The 19,948-nt window shown below is 45.4% G+C and overlaps 1 protein-coding gene across 1 annotated transcript in view; it reads left to right on the forward strand.

Moving 5' to 3' along the window:
* The window catches only part of COG4 (component of oligomeric golgi complex 4), a 128,435-nt gene that overhangs the window by 30,373 nt on the left and 78,114 nt on the right, over window positions 1–19,948 (forward strand). Inside the window, exon 5 of the mRNA XM_085640010.1 lies at window positions 3,936–4,129. Coding sequence (XP_085496136.1) covers window positions 3,936–4,129 — 194 coding nt within the window. The remainder of the gene's footprint in view (window positions 1–3,935; window positions 4,130–19,948) is intronic.

A 19,948-nucleotide genomic window follows, 5' to 3' on the forward strand; every position in this document is an offset into this window, starting at 1 on the left:
GCCATGTAAAATGGAACTACAGGCCTGCCATTGCAGCCTGTGTAAGATGGTGCATGCACCACTCACTTGAGATATAGGTTTACTATATCTATAGGTCACTACAGTTAAAACCTATCAGTCACCCCTCTAGCAGGCCTTGACAATCCTGAAGGCAGGGTGCTGGGTTTTTCGTGGGAGGGTGCCCCTGCATGAGCAGAGCCCCTCTGCAGCCGTCGGAGACAATTCTCCCGGGTTGTCGGTGACGCAGCCAGATATATAGATATAGGTGCATTATATGCTCGCATAAAAGGCTATCTCGAAAAAACGGCTGCAACAAAACATGTTGTGTTTGGTATCAAACTCCTTGGAATCATACCTCCACACCGGTAACCGGTGTGCGAGGTATGATTCCACCTTTCTGAAGTGAGCTTTGTGGGGTCACTGGTCTTCGGGTACCAGCCTTCTGGACCTGGGCAGCATAAAATGGTTGCTGCCGTCCAGAGACACATTTCTGCCCTCCTGCTGCTGAGCCAAGCTTGAGCAGGGGAAGGCAGGACAATAGGCATCCTGTCACAGGGAGTTGTGACAACCTCCCAGGCAGGATTTAGTGTATTGGGACTGGGTGGGTGCATTTCCAAAGTGCCTGAAAGTCTACATCTGGGGCACACTTGATGTACCTGTGCCTACTCCAGTTCAAATTAGTCCTTAGAGCCGTTGGCTCCTGCTCTGGCGCGAAACTAAACAAAGGACAGGAGAGTATCCTCCCCACTGTCCTGGCCCCCCCGGGTGGGTCCCCTGAATCTGTATAATCCTCTCCCTTGGGTACAAAAGGGCTTACCTGGCTGTAGGACCCTAGATTCGATGTGGACAGTCAAGGAAAGCTTTATTCTTCATAAAAGCACAGATATTAAAAACACAGCATATTATTTACATATCAAAATAGTACAGATGATTTGACAATTAAAAAGAGGAGAAACATAATACATACATTACTATTCCAATAAAATACTTTTCCTTATATAAAGTGCAGCTTTTAAGAATTGAGCTACCCTCCTTGCTATATGCTCATTCTCTAGTAATTGAAGTAAAAGCATTGCTTGGCAACACTGCCTGAGCCCAAGTTTTCTTAAAAAAGGAATAATCCAAGCTTTCCTTTGCTCTTGATAAAATTTACAAAACAGGACTAGATGCATGATAGATTGGGCGGAGATGTTATCGCAAGGGCACAGTATTAAAGTACGAGACCAATCATTAATTTTCGGGAATGTCGTCAACATGTGAATAATACTTAATCTTAACCTAGTAAGAAGAAATCTGTCAAAAGTTCCTGGCACAAAAGATAAGCAGGTCTCCATCCCTATGGTAGTACGTAACAGTTGATGGCATCTCACAGTTATTTTTTCTACAGATTCTCTGTGCAATCTTTTAGCTTCTAGAAACTGGATGCCCTCTTTCTTTAATAGCTTTCTTGGGATCTCCATCATTGAAGATGGAGTTAAAAAATATTCAGGATGGCCAAATTCATTCATAAAGTCACGTACAAATTTAATCCAAGGGATTGTTAGGGCCCCTTCTAGTCTTAGGGTATCTTTTAAAATCTCTCTGTTCAACTCTGTCTGGTCCTTGCACCAGACTTAATGCCACAGAAGAATAGGCTCTAGTTTTACCAAGTCTGCTATATGGTGGAGAGCTAACTCCTCGTGGCAAATAAAGGTGGGTGTACTAGGAGGAGCAGAGAGAATGTACCTTGTGAACTCATTTTCGATCGTTTGTATGGGATTAACGAACAAGACAAGATTCTGAACTAGAAACCACTGAACCTCGACTGTTTGGACACTCTGGACTTCGACTGGGCCCTTTTTTCGTCTCCCTCTCCGTCCAAAGCATAGTCTGTGCCCATGCAGGACCTGTGGAGCATCAAGGACAACTGAAGTATCTCCCTTGGGGTGAAGGAGTCACTCCCCTGCAGTCGCAGGCACCGTAACGCAACTGACCGGTCTGCTGATCCTAAGCTCCTGCGGACTCCGAAAGCTCCAGTAACACAGGAGGTGGGTTCCATGTTCCTTGAGGTCAAGCTGCCCTCTCACCAAGTCTGAGGCCAGTATCCCTCATGGGGACCGCGTAACCCGAACCCCTGTGCACCCCTTGTTGTGGTGAGTCTCCTGGTCCTTGCTGGGCCAGACCGTAACCTTACTCAACCTTCTTTGTGGGTTGCTGCTGCCATTGCTTGTTGGTGCTCCCTCCGGACACCGACCCCTCAGCACTCGACATCCTTCGTGGGACAGCTCGTATCCGGTTCCTGGTCGTCCTCGACATCTCCGGGTCCCTGTGGCTGCAGAGTCAAGGTCTCCATCTTCACATCTGAAGCACCCGATATCGGTGGGCATTCGTCTACTGAGCCCCTGGTGACTCCTGAGTGACCCAACTCTGTCCCCTCTGCTTTCAGGTTCCTTCCATCAAGAATCCATTTATAGGTTCCACCAGACACTTTTCTTCTTTCCTGCAGTGGCATTTCTTTGAAGACTCCCATTGATGCAACTACGGTTTCCGACTCCACTTCAGCCCTATGCACTCGACTTACCTGGGATAGATAACTCTGGTAATTCGGTACCACGGGTGGGGTGACTCTCCAACCTTCTATGTTCTAAAAGGTTTCTTTGTAATCCACTGGGAAGGGTCCTTAAACACTAAAACTGCAACCGCGACTCTCCCATTGAATTGTACGTAGCACACGGTCATGTTCTCACACTACACCCGTCCTCCGTGGGGTCCCTCCTTACTCACCTTGGGTGGTTCTTTGGGGTCCCAGCGATTCTACAACCTCTGGATACTGTCTTGACACGAGTCGTGGTTCTTATACCACTATTTTAGTTTATGGTTTGGTCTCCCCCTGTAGCCCACTGTGTATTTGTGCTACTTACGTTTGTTTCTATGCTACAGTATTGTGTGCTTTGTGTTTATCTGCGTGTAGCAGATACTGTGAGGTATTTAAGGTGTGTTATAATAATAATAATACATATTTTTATAACTACTGTGTGGTTCTCCTTTCATTTAACCAATACAGCAAGGTTTCATTCTGGTAAAACCAGCTGCTTAACATTCCTTCAAGACTAAGCCTGATGCTGCTCTCCACAGCTACCACTTGGATAGCTTTCAATGGTTATCTTTGACCTCTTTAATCACCATAAGGGTTGTTTGGACTGGTGCAAGGTGCCCACTTTAATTAGTGGACATCATATACCAGGCCAACTTCTCAAAGAGGTTTTTAGTGAGCACCCATAATAAATCATTCGGAGATGGAATTCACTGCTTAACAACGCACACCATTCCCTTATTAAAAATAGAATGCAAACTATTCTTGATCCAGGAACAACTTTTTGATGGAAATAATCCCTGTTAAGTGAGAAATCGACGCCCCTTTAGTACTAATGAAATGTAATCCTGACCGCACTCATTGCCATGAGAGGGTGAAATAAGACCGCTATACAAGTAAATAGTACATCCCTGCCATCTAGAGGAGTAGTGCAGGTAGCAGTAGTGCCAATATTCAAGCTTGCCTCCTCTAACTCTCAAATCACTTATGGGCCTCTCTTGTTACAGTTAAGGGTTTCCCGCAGTATAGCCTATCTCTTTAGGTTTGAAAGGGAAGCCTTAGTTGTGATCATAGCTTACAGTTAGGTTCACAGTCGTGTTTTTTTTTTTTTTAAATAAGCAATCGCAAAGTCCAATATCCTTGTAAACTTCATTGCAAATAAAGTATCGGGCATTGGACTTCTTGCTGTAAGCACATGAATTTGCTGAAGAACGAAAACCCATTGTTATTCCTTTCTTGCACCACTGCACTACTTTTGCATCCTTGCCTTTCTCATCTTACCGTTTTGTTAAAAGTAAAAAGCACTGCCAATTCTCTTGTCATCGCAGAACAGTAATTTTCCTCTCTGAAAACCCCATACCAGGAAACGTTATTAATGCCAACCTGGACCTGCTCCAAGACGCAGAGCGCAGACTGAAAGTCATTGTCAGTGAGAAGCTGGATGCGGCTATTAAGGAAGGTGATCTGCCCCAGGTGGAGCGGTTCTTTAAGATCATGCCACTGCTCGGTCTGCACGAAGAAGGGCTCAGCAAGTTCTCAGAGTACCTCTGCAAGCAGGTAAGGACAGCAAACATGTCGCCCATCTCTCACCTACCTCACCCTAACCAGGATAGCTCTGCAGTGAGGTAAAAATACAAGGCCCTTATTACATCACATCACACCCTGTACCATCTCAAATATTACACAGGAGTATCTGCAGGTAGGGAAGGTTAAAAAGCTTGGCTTTCATCACAGCCTTTCTTGACATCGTACATCTCTGCAGGAAAGTAAAGCCAGCAGGCATTGCCTGCATCACCATCCCTGGTAATGCCTCACTTTATGCAAGATATCTGCAGAGAGTTTAAGCTTTGTTTAGGTCACAACCCACTTTTACAACCCCGCTTGCTGCAGAGGGTATCTCCGCAGTGAGCAAAAGACCAATGGCTGATCTTTCATTCCACCCTGCTACAACATCATGTCTTTTTTTACATTGCACCTTTCTTGTAATATTTCACATGCTAGGTAGTATGTCTCTGCTGGAAGGTAGAAGGCCGAGATTTGTACGTTCTGCTTTCCCAACCACCCCCTTTAAAATAATCCAGACAGTTTACTTAAGTGCCGATTTGAATAACCGCTGCCAGTCGCATGTTTGCTGTAGTACACACCATAATAACGTTCATTAAGCAATCACCTAGCATAGGCAGCGAGCCCACTTCAAATGATGCTAGTTAATGCCAGCATTTGTAAAGCGCACAGCTACCTCCGGAGAGGTGTCCAGGCGCTGGGGGCCGTCGGGAAGATTAAGCAAGCTATTTCCCAGGGTCACATGGTGCTGGGCTAACCTGCCACCGGAGCTAGGGATCGAACCGTGAACCCTGTGGTCCTGAGTCAAGTACCCTGGCCATTGCGCCACACCTCTTCCTCGAATAGGCCACATTAGGTCTGACTGATAGTGTGTGCCATGGCATGGGGGTAATAGCGCAGACCTTATGATCTCCCAGCCAATTTTAGTTAAGGACAGTGGCCTCCCACCAATAAATGAGCATGGACTTGCTTGAATGTCGAGATTTATGTTGTGACTTAAGATTTTGTTCCTACTCTTCACTGAGTGGCTCTTATACAGTCAGCCAGCTTAGTTAGTACTACACAGAGCTACTTAATCAAGCACAGAAATAATAAACAAGTCTGCAAGCAGCGCCCAGTCATGCCTCGCTTGCAGTGGAAGCACACCATCTGCCTGACTTTCCTCTGCTGTCCATGTTAGCTTGACTTTGCTTGGGACAGACCTTCCTAAATCTCTAGCTGTCTAAGAAGTGAATTCGGCTTTGTAAACCACATCTGCCCTAACCTCCACTTACACTGCAACACAGGTGGCACAGATGTGCATGAGATGCAGGTGCCATTATGAAGGGCCAGCATCCTCAATTAGCAGGAATCCTGAAAAGAAAATGTTGCAATAAGACAGGAGCTACTTAAACTCAGCAGGGCATGAGGAAGCTAAGCACATTCTGTTTCTTTCGTTTTATGAATTGATATTTGTAAGAAAGAGCTCTCTTTTTGCATGGCTGCCCCCACCTTTTACTGAACTGCTGATGTACTTTGACTAAGTGTTCCCTGGGCTCCTGCCAAACAGGTTCCCAGGGCCTATGTTCTTTCCCTAAAACTGCATTGAAAATAAAGCCCAATTGGCATCTCTGGCCACAGGTCAGCCTCTGGTAAATGGTACCACAGGTAGCCAGAGAACGGTGACCAGGGAAGGCCTCTAAGGGCTGCAGCACTTATTGTGCCACCCTAAGAGGCCCTGTACCTTTACACACACTGTGAGAAAGTGCCATCTTTCTTGCATGGTATGCCCCCACTTTTTGCTGAATTGCTGAATGTACTTTGACTGAGTGTGCCCTGGACTCCTGCCAATCAGGTGCCCAGGGCCTATGTTCCTTCCCTAAAACACAAAACCCAAATTGGCAAACCCTGGCCACATGTCAGCCCCTGGTGAATGGTACCCTAGGTACCCAGGGTCTTGTGACCAGAGAATGCCTCTAAGGGCTGCAGCACTCATTGTGCCACCCTTAGGGGCCCTGTACCCTTACACACACACACACACACTGCCCTGGCAGGCTGAGTGTCTGGGTACAAGACAAAACAAAGAGTCGACAAGGCACACATCCCTGTGTGCCATGCCCACCACCTACACTGCCATGGCATACATCAGCCACCCCTCTAGCTGGTTGCCCTATGCCAATGGTGTGGGCACAGGAGCAGGAGCCATGTGCCCCTACAGTACCCAGGTCCATTCCTAGGCACTGCAAGCGCAGTGCTGCCATTTAAGAGTACATGGTGCTGAGAGCTCGTCAAACACGAACTCCACAGCACCATGATGGCAACACTGAAGACTGAGAAGTTTGGTATCAAACTTCTCAGCACATTAAACCCACACTGATGCCAGTGTGGGACTTAATGTACCAAGCACGCCAGAGGGCATCTTAGAGATGCCCCCTATAACCTAACCTACAATCCACATCTGTTCTGAGGCTGCCACACAGCAGACATGTTGCTGGACCCCTGGGTAGGAGAGCCCCTGCTCTCCTGGGTCTGCAACAATGCACATCCTGGGCGGGGTGCTAAATCTCCTCCCCCAGGATGGGCAGGGGGAAGCTTCAAAGGCATGCCGCCTCTGTGAACTTCCCCAGGCCACTGCAACCCCCCACTCTGGTGGGAAGCTTGCACATCTCCGGGCTTTCACCATCTTTGAGATGGTAAGCCCTGCCCAATTAGGACTAGGCTACTGCCCCCCTCCCACAGGAGAGAGGCAGGATAGGGGGTGTACCCACCCCAGGACAGGGACCCATTGGTCCCTGGCCTTCACCTACCTGTAACGCCCCTAAATCTAGTATTTAGGGGCACCCTGAACCTTCCTTCCCCAGATTCCAGATTCAAAAATCCGAAGAAGAGCTAGAAGAAAGAAGACCTGCCCGGCAGCTGCTAAAAAGAGGAAGACACCAACTGCTTTGGCCCCAGCCCTACCGGCCTGTCGACCCCCAAACCTGCTCCTGCTCCAACCCGGCATCTCTTGTGGCCAGCAACCTCACAAACCCTGGAGGACCTGGCTACCTTTTGACTCTAAACCCCTGGGACTCCCATGAGTAGAGGCTCTACTCAAAATCTACTTCTAATCCCTGGCAGCAGCCCGGAACCGCAAACCCTTCACACTCTGCACCCGCCAAGCCTGGCCTGTGCCGGAGTGAACAAAGACCACGAAGACGACCCCACGGCGACTATGACCCCGAGTCCGGCACCCAAGGACCTCCCTCGACACTCCTGAAGAAGCCTGCAGCCTCAGAACCAGGTGCCCCCCCAACCGCGATCAACAGATGGTAATATTTCCCGACACCAAAAGGCACCCGGTGCCCTGCGGCCCCCTGTCCCCAATCCCGGGGTACCTACCTATCCTCCAACTACCCAACTTACCTCTCGAAGTGGTGGTGGCACCTGAAGAATCTTCGTCCCAGAGCTTGCAGTCTTTTTCTAAACCGGAGATTTCCCATTGAAATCAATTGAGCGCCCTAAGGCTCAAAAGCACGCAGCCGCCCGAGAGGCCCTGGCAGTGCAACCTCTACACCTATCTACTTCCCCACTTGCCCTGAGTAAGTGACCAGGAGCCCAGCTCCCACCGCCGCGTGGCCTGCTAGTCAGCAGCCACCAACCAAGGCCACCCTACCTCTCGTAGGATAACATTGGGCCTAACTCTCTCTGCACCCGACCGCCCTTGTGCCGCTGAGGGTGAACCAACTGTACCTACCTGACCCTGGGAGACCCCCGAGTCTATGCCCAGAACCTTAACTCTTCCAGTCGAGTACTTACCTCTAAACCGATAACTTAATTTTCTCCATAGGGTAACATTGACTGGCTTTTCCTGAAATTTCTCCGAAGTGTGGACTTTTTAAAACTTAAAATATTCACCAAAAATCAGCCGAGTAACGAAAATACTCACCTGCTCTTAGGTGAGCTCCCAGTGCTGGATCTTGGTGCCCAGCACTGACTCTGAAAAATACTTACAACTGTACTTACCAGTAACCCAATTTTCTCCCATAGGAAATCATTGACTGTTTTTCTGTGAAATTTCTTCTAAGTGTCAATTTCTGCAAACTTTAAATATTCTTTAAAAATCGTATAATTTCTGAAAACGTAATTACTTACCTGTTTTGGATAAAGGTCCCAGTACTGAGTCTAGGTACCCAGTACTGGATTACAAAAGTAACGAGAACCTACTATACCTGCAACTTGAATTTTCTGCCATAGGGAATCATTGACTGTATTCTATGAAATATTTTTTAAGTGTCAACTTTTAAAATAGCAAATTATTGTCTAAAAATCATCACAGTAATTAAGTCGACTTTTAACACTTGATTCCAAGTACTGACTGGAAACTTCCATTGAACTCAATGCATTATTGTGTTTAAAATTGTGTTGCCTATTGCAACCACTTGTAACTTTCTATAAAAGTCAAATTGCATATTGCAAAAGTATTTATATAAAGCATCTAATTCTGAGAAAGTATATTTTAATACCTATTGTTGGTTCTAAAATAAAACTAGCATATATATTTTTTTATATATAAACCATTGGCCTAGAGTTCAGTTATTGGGTGTGTGAGACCATTTGCTGGCTGAGTGTGTGCAACAAATGCTTTACACTGTCCTCTGATACTGCCTTACTGCTCGACCAAGCTACCACTTTAGAGAGTAAGGTTATATCTAACTTTAGCCTCTGCCAAACCTCTGGGGACTGTGGACTCTGTACACCCTGTACCTATTTGGGAACAGTATATACAGAGCCACTTTCTCACACACACACAATGCCTTTGCAGACTGCATGTTTTGGTGCTGACCAAAGTGAAGAGCCGGCATGGCACACATCACTGTGTACCATGCATACAACCCACTGCCCTGGCATAGATCAGCCACGCCTCTAGCTGGGTGCACTATACCAGTGGTGAGGGTACAGGTGCATGAGCCCTGTACCCCTACAGTGTCTAAGCCAATTCTTAGACATTGTAAGTGCAGTAATGCCATTAAGAGTATATGGTGCTGGGAGTTTGTCATTACAAACTCCACAGTACTATAATGGCTTTACTGAAAACTGGGAAGTTTGGTATCAAACTTCTCAGCACATTAAACCCACACTGATGCCAGTGTGACAAGATGGCGGATGATGAGGAGCTTGAGTAATGAGCTCCGCTTGCTAGGGATCGAATTTTGCTACAATATCCCTGTTAGCCTCGCCACCTCAAGACAATTCTACAAGACAATGTAACATGCATTGGCATAGCCAATAGGTCTCGCCTTTGGGATCTTATAAGTGTTTAGCCATGCAGCACACAAGCTGCGAGGTTACAAATATCAGAAAGTACATTCAGCAGCTGGTCACATTTCATGTGAGTTGGTTTTTTAGGCATTCAGAACATTGCTTGGTTTACTAACAGTGCCCACTTGTTACTGGTGACAGGGAGGTAGGTACAGGCAGGCTGTTGTTAAAGTGCCCTAACAGTGACTTCAAAATAAACCTCATAGCTGAACCACATAAAGGTAGCTGAAAAGGGCGACACTTCTCTGCAAACAGCCCTAAGTGTGTTGATGACTTGGGTTTTAGAGGGGGTGAGTATGTATACCTTACAGGCATGTCTGAATTTAAGGACAGCCACTCTGATTTGGATATAAAGTGGCAACACTGCAGTACCTGAGCCCAGTGCTTAACAAGGGGAGTACCCCACAAATCATCTGCAGGGGTCAAGCCTGCTATCTGTCAATCAAAAGTGCGGGAACTGATATAATGTACAACACACACCCCGTTTACAGCTCTCTATTAACACTGTGACTGGCATGTGTGGGACAAAACGAAGAAAAAAAAAATTCTGATATTTAGTAGTAATTCACAAAAGTGAGGACCATTGCTCCAAAATACTGATCCAGATACCTAGTGCTAGACAGCACAAACATTGGCAAAGCCACTAGGTCTCGGCAATCGGAGAGCTATTGGCCTTGTCAATGTCTTTTAGCCATGCTGAATAGCAAGCAACGGGGCTTCTGTTCAGCATGGCTGAAAGTCAATATGTATATATAACCAACATGTCATCTGTGGACACATTGTATTAAAATCACAGCCGCATTAGAACGCTCACGCCGATATGATGTCGAATTATAACATGAAAGCTACGGGAAACAAAACCAACCCAACCACCAATCATATGTCTATGTCTATGTACTGTTTCTTGTAGAACACATATATCACCCAAGGGTCTCATAGCGCCTTGCCAGTACTCAGGAACAGACAGGAAGATGGCTAGAGAAGAAAATAATTAAAATAGCCCGGTCTTTAGGGACTTACGGAACTTTATGTGCTCAACCTCTATTCATAACTGTATGGGCAATGAGTTCCAGAGGGTGGGGGCAAGGTTAGAAAAAAAAATGTTTTCGTACTTAACTGTTCGGGCCTTCGGAATTATTAGTAAGGATTTATTTGCAGAGCGAAGTGTCCTAGAGGGCTGATAACTCTTTAGTTTTGTTGCCAGATAATGAGGGCCCTTTCCATTGAGGGTTTTATGGACGAGACAACAGATTTTGAAGTCTATTAGCTTCTTAATGGGTAGCCAGTGGTGCAACCTCAAACTCTGAGCAGAGGGAGAACGGGCAGAAAGATTTAAAACCAGTCTAGCTACTGTATTTTGCAGAACCTGGAGCTTATGAAGAGTTAATGGAAGCCATATGAGATGGGCATACCACAACATTAGCTTTGTCTGCTCCATCCATTTTATTCCACAATCTCAACATGGCAGCTATGGGGAGGGGAATTTTATATTTAGCCCAAACAAAGATAGAGGCTACTGCTCATGTGTAATGCAGCTGCAATAGACCCACCCTGCGCCCCGACTAAACCACCAGAGGGGCAAATTCTGCGCATTGCAAACATGTAGCGTGGCGGTGCGTCATTATCGTGTATGAACCTAACTGTAAATCATGACGACTCACTTACTCAGCAGGTAGCAAAAAATTGCATGCTCTCCATGTGAATTGAAAAACAGTATGTGGAGTCTTTTGTCGTGACATGCATCGTGCCTCCCATAATGTAGCTTATCGCTGTAAACATGTCAAAGTGTGGGATTTAAAAGCTTTGCCCTGGCGCAAGTAACGTCTGATGGAAAAACGCGAGAAAACAAAAAGGTAGCATTTCTGTGATTGTGTCTGCTTTCATTGGCCTCATTGTACCCGTTTTTTATGTCCACCTTCAGGAGTCTGCCTGGACTTGGTAGCTCCATCTGCTGATGTTGATGCTGGGCGCTAATTAAAACAATAGCGCTTCTAATGTGTGGCAGAATGAACATTCAGCGAAGACCTGCTTGGCGTACTAATGTGGGAGAGGGGAAAACACACATGCGTAAAGAAGCATACTCAACCAGAGGTGTGTGCTTTATGCGCAACATGTGTCCCCTTTTAGGTATAAACAGTGACGACGCACACAACTAGAGGCATGCACTGCTGACACAAGCATCTGCTAGCAAGCTTGAAAATAGCAACACACCACGAAGCACAAACAGGAGCACACACAACCAGAGCAGGGCAATGCAGCTGCAAAGTTTGTCCATTTGCATGTCGAGAACTGTAACGCATACACACACACACGCACAGATGGGGGCACTACAATACAGCACAGAAACAGCTGCACAGAAAACAAAAGGCGGTTACTGCAGATCAGCTTGTCTTTCCACAGACTTAAAATCATCAACAAATGCCTAATGAAAGCAAGTTTCCATAAATACATTGCGCCGCGAGTCCTGTGTCCACAGAAAGTGCTGCCAGCTGCACGCATGGTCACCTCTAAAACAAGGGAGGGTGAGAGCGAGAGTAGAGGAATTTCAACAAGCTCGCGGGAACGCTAATTGAAAACAGATGGCCGCTGCTCGCTCCCGCAAGGTGGATGCAAGCACGAGTACTTGAAAAGAGCTGACCGATTTCTAAAGGTCACTCCTAAAGCAGCGCTGCCCTAGGCTCGACCTAAAAAGGAACTAAGGAACTTCACGAATCACAAAAGGAAGCGTCATTCTCGGCAGAGATAACGACATCGGAGGGACACTGACCCGCGGCTGTGCTGGTGAAGTTTTCGGCGGTCTGGTGGGTGGATGCTGCTCAATAACAAGGTCGACGCCGTTGGAGTAATATCTGACCTCGGCACTACCCAGTCTTTTCCGCTTTGCAGAAAACGGACCGTGGGTCGCCTGGAGTCCACCCCTGCAGGGACTTGGTCATCAAAGGTGGCGATCTACCCTTGATCCAGGATTAAACACATCGCTGAAGGCGGTGTGCAGGTCCTCTGGCGTGTACCGCTGCAGAGACGTGATCATCGGAGCAGGTTCGGCCATCGGTCCAAGCACAGCGCCTTCAATCCAAGCTCAGCCATATCGCAGGAGAAGGTGTGCAGGTCCACGGGAGTGCTCCGCTGCAGGGGCTGGGTTAGTGGCGGGCGGAGACCCACCCTCCCCATCTCTAAGGCGGCGTTCGGCCCTCAGCCCTAGTGCAGCCACATCGATGGAGGAGGTGTGCAGATCCCCGGGAGTGCTCCATTGCAGGAGCGGTGTCAGTGGCGGGTGGAGACCCTCCCTCCCTACCTCCTTCGTGAAATACCGGGAGCCAGAGTGCACGGGAAGAACCCGTTGTTTGGAGCCCTTTACCCAGCATATCGGTGCCATTGCCTAGCTAGTAATCCTAAGGATAATGGGCTCAGGAGAGGATCGCTGGTCCTTGGGAGGCTACCCCGATCGGCAGGTGAGGAGCTAGACCTTTGGAGCTGACATTGCTATTGGTTTAATTTAGGTAGCCCCCTGACACAGGCATATTTATTGATTACTCTTGCACAATTGTCGTTTTTGTTGGCCCGACGGGCAGGATAAGGTCCCCATTTTATGCTTGCTCGAAAAACTTCACCAGTGCTCTACCGCAAAATGGCCGGACTAACAACTTAATTAGAGATAGGACCATTCATCACCAATGCTGGAAAGAGACATAGGACAATGATTCAAGGCTTATTACAATAAAAACCTACATCTGAAATTTGTTCAGGGAAAGTGACAGAGGACTATGTCCCTAAGATGCCAGGTTCAGTGAAAGAGCTATAGGACTACTCCTTAGATCAGAGCTAACATGGCATCCATCTTAGAGTGGTATACAGGAATACAGTGGAGCTTGAAACTAGTCCACCCCACAGAACTCTAAGTCACCTAAGGAAGATTGAAACCTCGTCACTGTACTATCAATAACCAATAAAGCACACAAGCTAAGACACCCCTATATTTATCCTCCTTCTACTAGGTTGACATATCAATAGAGGATGACAGGAGCACATCTGAAACCTGAAGGAAGGAATTCCCATTCAATCACGTACTCCCCTAATCTTTCTAAAAATGCGTCCAAAACTTTTAAGCATAACCTACTTAGAAGAAAACCTTAATCTTAGACCCCTCCCTCAACACAAAAAAGGCGCTATTATTAACGACCTTATATTTTTTACTTCTAAAACATCTAAATGGCGCAATACCCTAAATAACCTGCTGAAGGTACTGGAATTGAGAAACATTCCTTATGGCACTAAGATGCTAATAACACCCTCACGAAAACTCAGAGCAATGCTAAATATAACATGCTACAAAAATGGCACGATTCTCATTCAAGCTGCCAACCAGGATCTGGAACGATTCGACGAATACTTCTCAACCTTAAAAGAACACTTCCTCAACAGCCCTCGCTCTAGAATCCATCCAAATAACAACTCGCAAGCCAGTTCCCCACACAGGAATCAATCTGCTCTGGTAGTAAACATCATCGCTAATGAGCCCCAACAGTTGAAACAGGATTCCAGTAGTTCCATAGCTATGAGTAACAGCCCACATCTGGCCAAATCAACAGTATCCACAACCAACCACAGAGCCTTTAGCTCCGAATCGACCCCAAACACCGGTACCAACCCTATACTGGAAACAGGCATTATATTGTAGTCAACAGTCTTAGTCCTATGAATACATCTCCAGTTGTCCTGATCTAACACTAAAATGTGAAACAGCAGCAAGATACAAGGAAATAGGCACAGTAAAGCCAAACAGTAGCCCCAGTCCCCCAGAGTCAATTTATGCTAGCACACCTTCAGGGTCATCCGTACAACTTCCTATCACTCCTCAACCTAGAACGGAGTCTGAGAATCGCAGTGCCCCCCACCCTAATATGGAGCTCAATAATCTCAGCTCGCAATCCATCAAGACCTATAACGCCATACAACTCCCTATCCGAGACATGAAGAACCTTCTACGCCTATCAGAAAAATGTCTATCAAAATGGGAGCTCATACAGAAATCCACCCACGAAACACAAGGAACTAAAATCTATCCCAATGGTAGCGACAAACAGACTACTCCGTCCCCGTATCCAACTTGGTTATCTGACAGACAACGAGATACAAACCCTTTTCACGATCCTATGAACCAGCCCCTATTCCTCCTACTAAGTTAGATGAACACAGGATTCAGTCAGTCCCAACTAACGCATACAGAATCGCTAAGACTAGCAATAGATCACTACATTTTAACAACCTAAAAAATGTGATAATAATTCCCCAAAATCTAGACTCTTCAATGATCAAACCATAGAAACACTTTAGGTGTATTCTACTCAACTGTAGATCAGCAAAGAAACATGCTGCAGATATAGCTGACCTCATATTAAGCCAGGAAATCGACGTAACTGTACTAATAGAATCATGGCTATCTGATTCTTCCTCCCCATGCCTAGATATATTAGCCCCCCCAAACTATTGCATTATGAGACTAGGCAGGCCAATCAAAAAAGGGAGGAGGCAGCGCCTGTATACATAGATCTGACATTACCATCACGAAAATTCAATCTGACCCTCTTGAGTCATGTGAATATCTCGGTATGTCCTTAAGATCCTCCGATAATCAAATTTGAAAACTTTATACATTCTATCACCCCCAGGTAAAAACACCAGGTTCATAGACCAGCTGATAGAAATCATCACAGTAAACTCTACCCCCATTCCAATGATATTTTTTTAGTAGACTTCAGTCTCCATTGGGAGGATCATTCTGACAATCAGATCGATCTATTATTGAGGCTATAGCCCCGCTAAAATTCAAAAGGATCCCTGACAAAGATAAAAACCCTTGGTTTAACGGTGACCTCAACGAAGAAAGACGTTCACTCAGATTCTCAGAGTGGAAGTGGCGACAACACCCTTCCTCACCCTATCTAATACAACCAAGACTGGCCAGGAAAGCATACAATAAAAGCATTCTAAACTCAAAAAAAGACTTCTTCAGGAAAGAACTGGACAACGCAAAAAATAGACCGAGGAAACTATTCGATCTGCTAAAAGATCAATCCAATAAAACTGTCAAATCTGCATCAACTAGTTCAAATTCGAATTTAAGCAGTGAAGATTTCTCCTCCTTCTTCACAGCCAAAGCGATGGAGGTGGAGCTCAAAAAAGCAGCTGAAGGCCCTTGTATCACTAAGAGCATCCCAGATGAGGTTCAACTGCAACCAGTTCTGGAAACGTCTAAAAATAATGCAGGATGGTCAGAATTCAAGCCTTTCAGGGACCTAGATATTGCAAAGATCATCTCAACCATTAAACCAAACAATCACTACAACAATCCTTTACCTGCGCAGTGTTTTGGTCTTCAATAAACCAACTGCTCATCACCTCATGGACAAAGATCATCAACGCTTCACTGGCACAAGGCTCAATACCGGACTGCCAAAAAACAGGGCTCAACACTATCCCCGGCACTATTCAATCTGTACATAGTCACTCACAGAAACCTTACAACGAGCAAACATCTCCTTCCGCATGTACGCAGATGATACACAGCTGTACATCAAGATTACCTCGACAGAAGAGATAGATATCATGAACCAAGCACTAAAGAGTACCATCCATTGGCTAACCAGTAATCACTTGAAGCTTAACCCCCATAAAACTGAATTCCTGCTGATTTCCCCTCAGAAAAGTGCTACGAACATCCTAGAGTGGACCAATCTGATCACGGCACTAAACTGTACACCAAGGATTGTTGATTCTACCAAATCCCTGGGAATCATACTAGAAAAAAACCTGAATATGCTATCTCATATCAACACAATGGCAATAAATGCCCAGTTCCACTTAAGCTACCTCCGAAAACTGAAACCCTTCTTAAATAAGTCAGACCTTAAAACAGCAGTCCAAGCACTAGTACTATCAAGTATCGAGTACGATTGCACAACTCTAGGTGGTCTCCCCAAGATTTCAACAGCTCCACTGAAAGCGTGTCTCAATGCGGCCACAAGACCTACAACCGGCTCCAGGAAATTCGACCACATCCCCCCTCATCTGAAAGCGCTTAACTGGCTGCCTTACGAAGCAAGAATACAACTAAAAATGGGATGCATCACCCACAAAGCGATGCACTACAAAACATCAGTGTACCTAGCCCAGAAAATCACACTATCAGGAGGATGCCGTGTCTCCCGGAGTCATGGAGGTCTATTACTGAAACCAGCCCGATTCCGTAAGAAAAGAACTTTCTCTGGTGCAGCGCCTAGAATTTGGAACGCTCTCTCCCCTAACATTAGAAGAATTTTGTCAATCTCTGCTTTAAAAAATGAAGCCAAATTCTTTTACATGAGTAAATATCTCCCATAATCGCAGCAGACTCGCCATTATCCTTGTTCCACCATGATCATACCCATGCTACCTCTCATCGAACATTAACCTCTTTGGGGTATTGTATACATGTTTATTAAGCTTTAATGTTTTTCGCAAAATCATTGTGCAACTACTGATGACTTGGTAACAAAACTGTTTATTGATATGCAAATGTAAATCAGCCTCTTTCTGGAGGATCCCCTGACAATGACCGGATCTGGTAAGAGAAACCCGACGCCTAAAGTCACCCCTGCACCTGAAGTCTCACGGCCTTGGGTGGTCCAACTGACCTTTGTCCCAGCATCCCAACTTACCTCTCCAACCGGTGGTCACCTCCAGAAGATCTTCGTCCCCGAGCCTGCAGTCTTTGTTGAAACCGGAGAATCCTTATTGAAATCAACAGGGCACCTGACGCCAAACCAGCACCCTGCATCCAGCCGCTGCTGCGGGTGTACTTTGGGTGTTAACTTGGATCCCCCTTTGCTCATATCCTAACACCAGGAGCTTTGCTCCCATAACCCTGTGGCCTACTCGTGAGCATCCACCAACCGGAGGCCCCCTATCCCCGATTGGATAACATTGGCCTCGGCACTCTGCACCCGGCCGCCCTAGTGCCGCTGAGGGTTTTGCAAGAGTACATCCTTGACCCTGGGGGAACCCTGGTTCTTACCCCAGAAAACGAACTCCCACAAAACAGTATTTACCTGCAAACCGTTATCTTAATTTTTCTCTATAGGAATATATTGACTGTTTTTCCTTGAAATTGTTCTAAGTTTGGGGTTGGTTTGTATGAAGCATTGAAAAACTGTCTATGTACTAAAATTGATTTACTTACCTTTTGTCTAGGAGATGTCTCAGTGTGATATCTACGCATATCGCACTGATTAGCAAAAGTAATCTCAAAAGTAACGTACATAGTAATCTCAAAAGTAATTTTGAAACGTTGACTTACCTGTAATTCAGTCAACTGCATTTGAGCCTGAATTCAATTGTAAAACATTGTATAAGATTTTGCAAAGCATTTATTTCACTTACCTTAACCAAGCTTGGCTTGGTTCTAAGAAATAAAATAACTTAATATTATTTTTGATACAAACAAATTGGTCTGAGTTCAGTCTTTGAGTGTGTGACATCATTTGCTGCCTGAGTGTGTACAACAAATGCTTAACACTACCCTCTGATAAAGTCTTACTGCGCGCCCACTCTACCACAAATAGAGAGTAAGATGCTATCTACTTTTACCTCTGCCTACCTTTGGGGTTTCACTAGACTCTGTGCACACTATACCTCGTTTTGGTATAGTATATACAGAGCCAGCTTCCTACAGTGTGCCAATATGCCCTTTGTGAAAGAGCAGAATGCTGCCACTCATAGTGAAGCCAGCCGATAAATAGACAGAGCAACAGATAGCGTTTTAATAAACACAGAAGGTCTTGGTTAATGCCAGACCTAATGAGGGGCCCAATTATTAAATAAATCTCTGAAGTGCCCCCATGGTATATGTCTAGGCTTTCCTGTTTTCAATTTCTATTTTTGGTCAATTCTGGTGAGGTTTTTTCAATGTTTTCCAGTGATTTCAATACCTTAAAAAAACAGTGGTTATCAGTGTTTACACAGTTCATGCTATTAAAAACACCAGAAATAGTGTTTTTCCGGTGTTTATGGTACATTTTGCATTTAATATTGCTTGCATTCTGCAATGATAGTGCATGGTATATAGGCAGTGTACTACAGTGTTTATGGGGTCCAAACACATTTTTACAAATCAAACTTATTGTAGTACATCAGTGAGCCTTTGGTCATGCACACTCGATCTTTCCTTCTCATGTAAACTTTCATCTGTGTAAAGACCCTCTCAACATTGGCAATTGAGACGGGCAACGTCAAAATTGCTAGTACATAATTTGCTGACTCTGGCCAATGACATAGCTTTCCATGCCAATACTGGTGCACCTGAAGACTGTGATTCTCTGGGACAGGTGCTGCAACAAATGAGTGAACTGGGCGCATATGCCCTCAGATTTATTGAAGCGGTCAAAAATGAGGCAGTACTTTTGAAAGTCCAGAGACTAAGTAATATATCTTCTCTATCGTTTGTTCACTTGGCTCTGTAGGGCAAAGAGAGGCTGGGGCTACCCAATTGAGCATACTATCTACTTTAGAAATTAGTGTGGGTACAGACCTGTCTGTGCAGAAAATCAGTCAGTTACTGGGGTCAAAATGTCTCACACTGCGACCAGAAATGCCAACCCAGTACCAAGTATGGAAGCAAAGACTCAGTAATGCTGCAGATGTGCCAATGATTGACAGTCGGCATCTCTTAAAATAGAAGTGTTCACCACAGGCTGAGAAGGCCCAAATCGCAGTTAGATCTTCAAGACCTTATGACAAGCTGATCTGACGAATTTGCATTGACACTGACCCAAAAATTAGGTTGCTCCCGCTGTGAGCTTTTCTGCAGCAGCAAATCCAATTCAGCTGGACCTGGCATAGAAGGTATCTCGCCTGCAGCCTTGTCCCACTGGAAGAGTACGAGCTCCAAAAAAGTGACTATGTCCGGAGGTAGAAATCCTCACTAGTAACAGTGCGAAAAGTATCCAACTGGCAAGGGACCTTCTTTGGGTGTGAGTTTCAAATGTATTGAGATTTTTCACCAAATGTCAATGACTTCACCCAGACCTCGCCCAGCAGCTATCCAACAACTAAGGCCCTCTTTGGCCACAGCCTGTTGCCTTGCCCGCTTGAAGATTTTTGACTTCCATTTCAGCTCCATTGCGGTCTGCTATAGCTTGTGCCAAGGTACCAGTCAAATGCGACCAGATGATCATGGTTGATACTTAAAGCTTTTAGTGCTATTTTCACATTTAACATAAGTCCAGTTTCCCTTATTGGATTTTTATTGTTGTGGTGTCAGTTGTCATTTTATTTCTTAAAATGTACTCTATTTTTCAAAATTGGGTAGGGCTTATTTGTGTGTAGTATTTTGACCCTATTACTGTTTTAGCACTGCACAAATAATTTTCACATTGCATCTGAATTAAGCGCATCTGCTGTGTAGTATAGCTACCAGGGGTTTGCGCTTAGGTTAATTTAGTGACTTTAAGGGTTCACCCTACAAGGGTTATGGGTATTTCATGAGATGAGTACTCA

The sequence above is a fragment of the Triturus cristatus genome, chromosome 12 (assembly GCF_964204655.1).
Source record: "Triturus cristatus chromosome 12, aTriCri1.1, whole genome shotgun sequence".
Taxonomy (NCBI): Eukaryota; Metazoa; Chordata; class Amphibia; order Caudata; family Salamandridae; genus Triturus; species Triturus cristatus.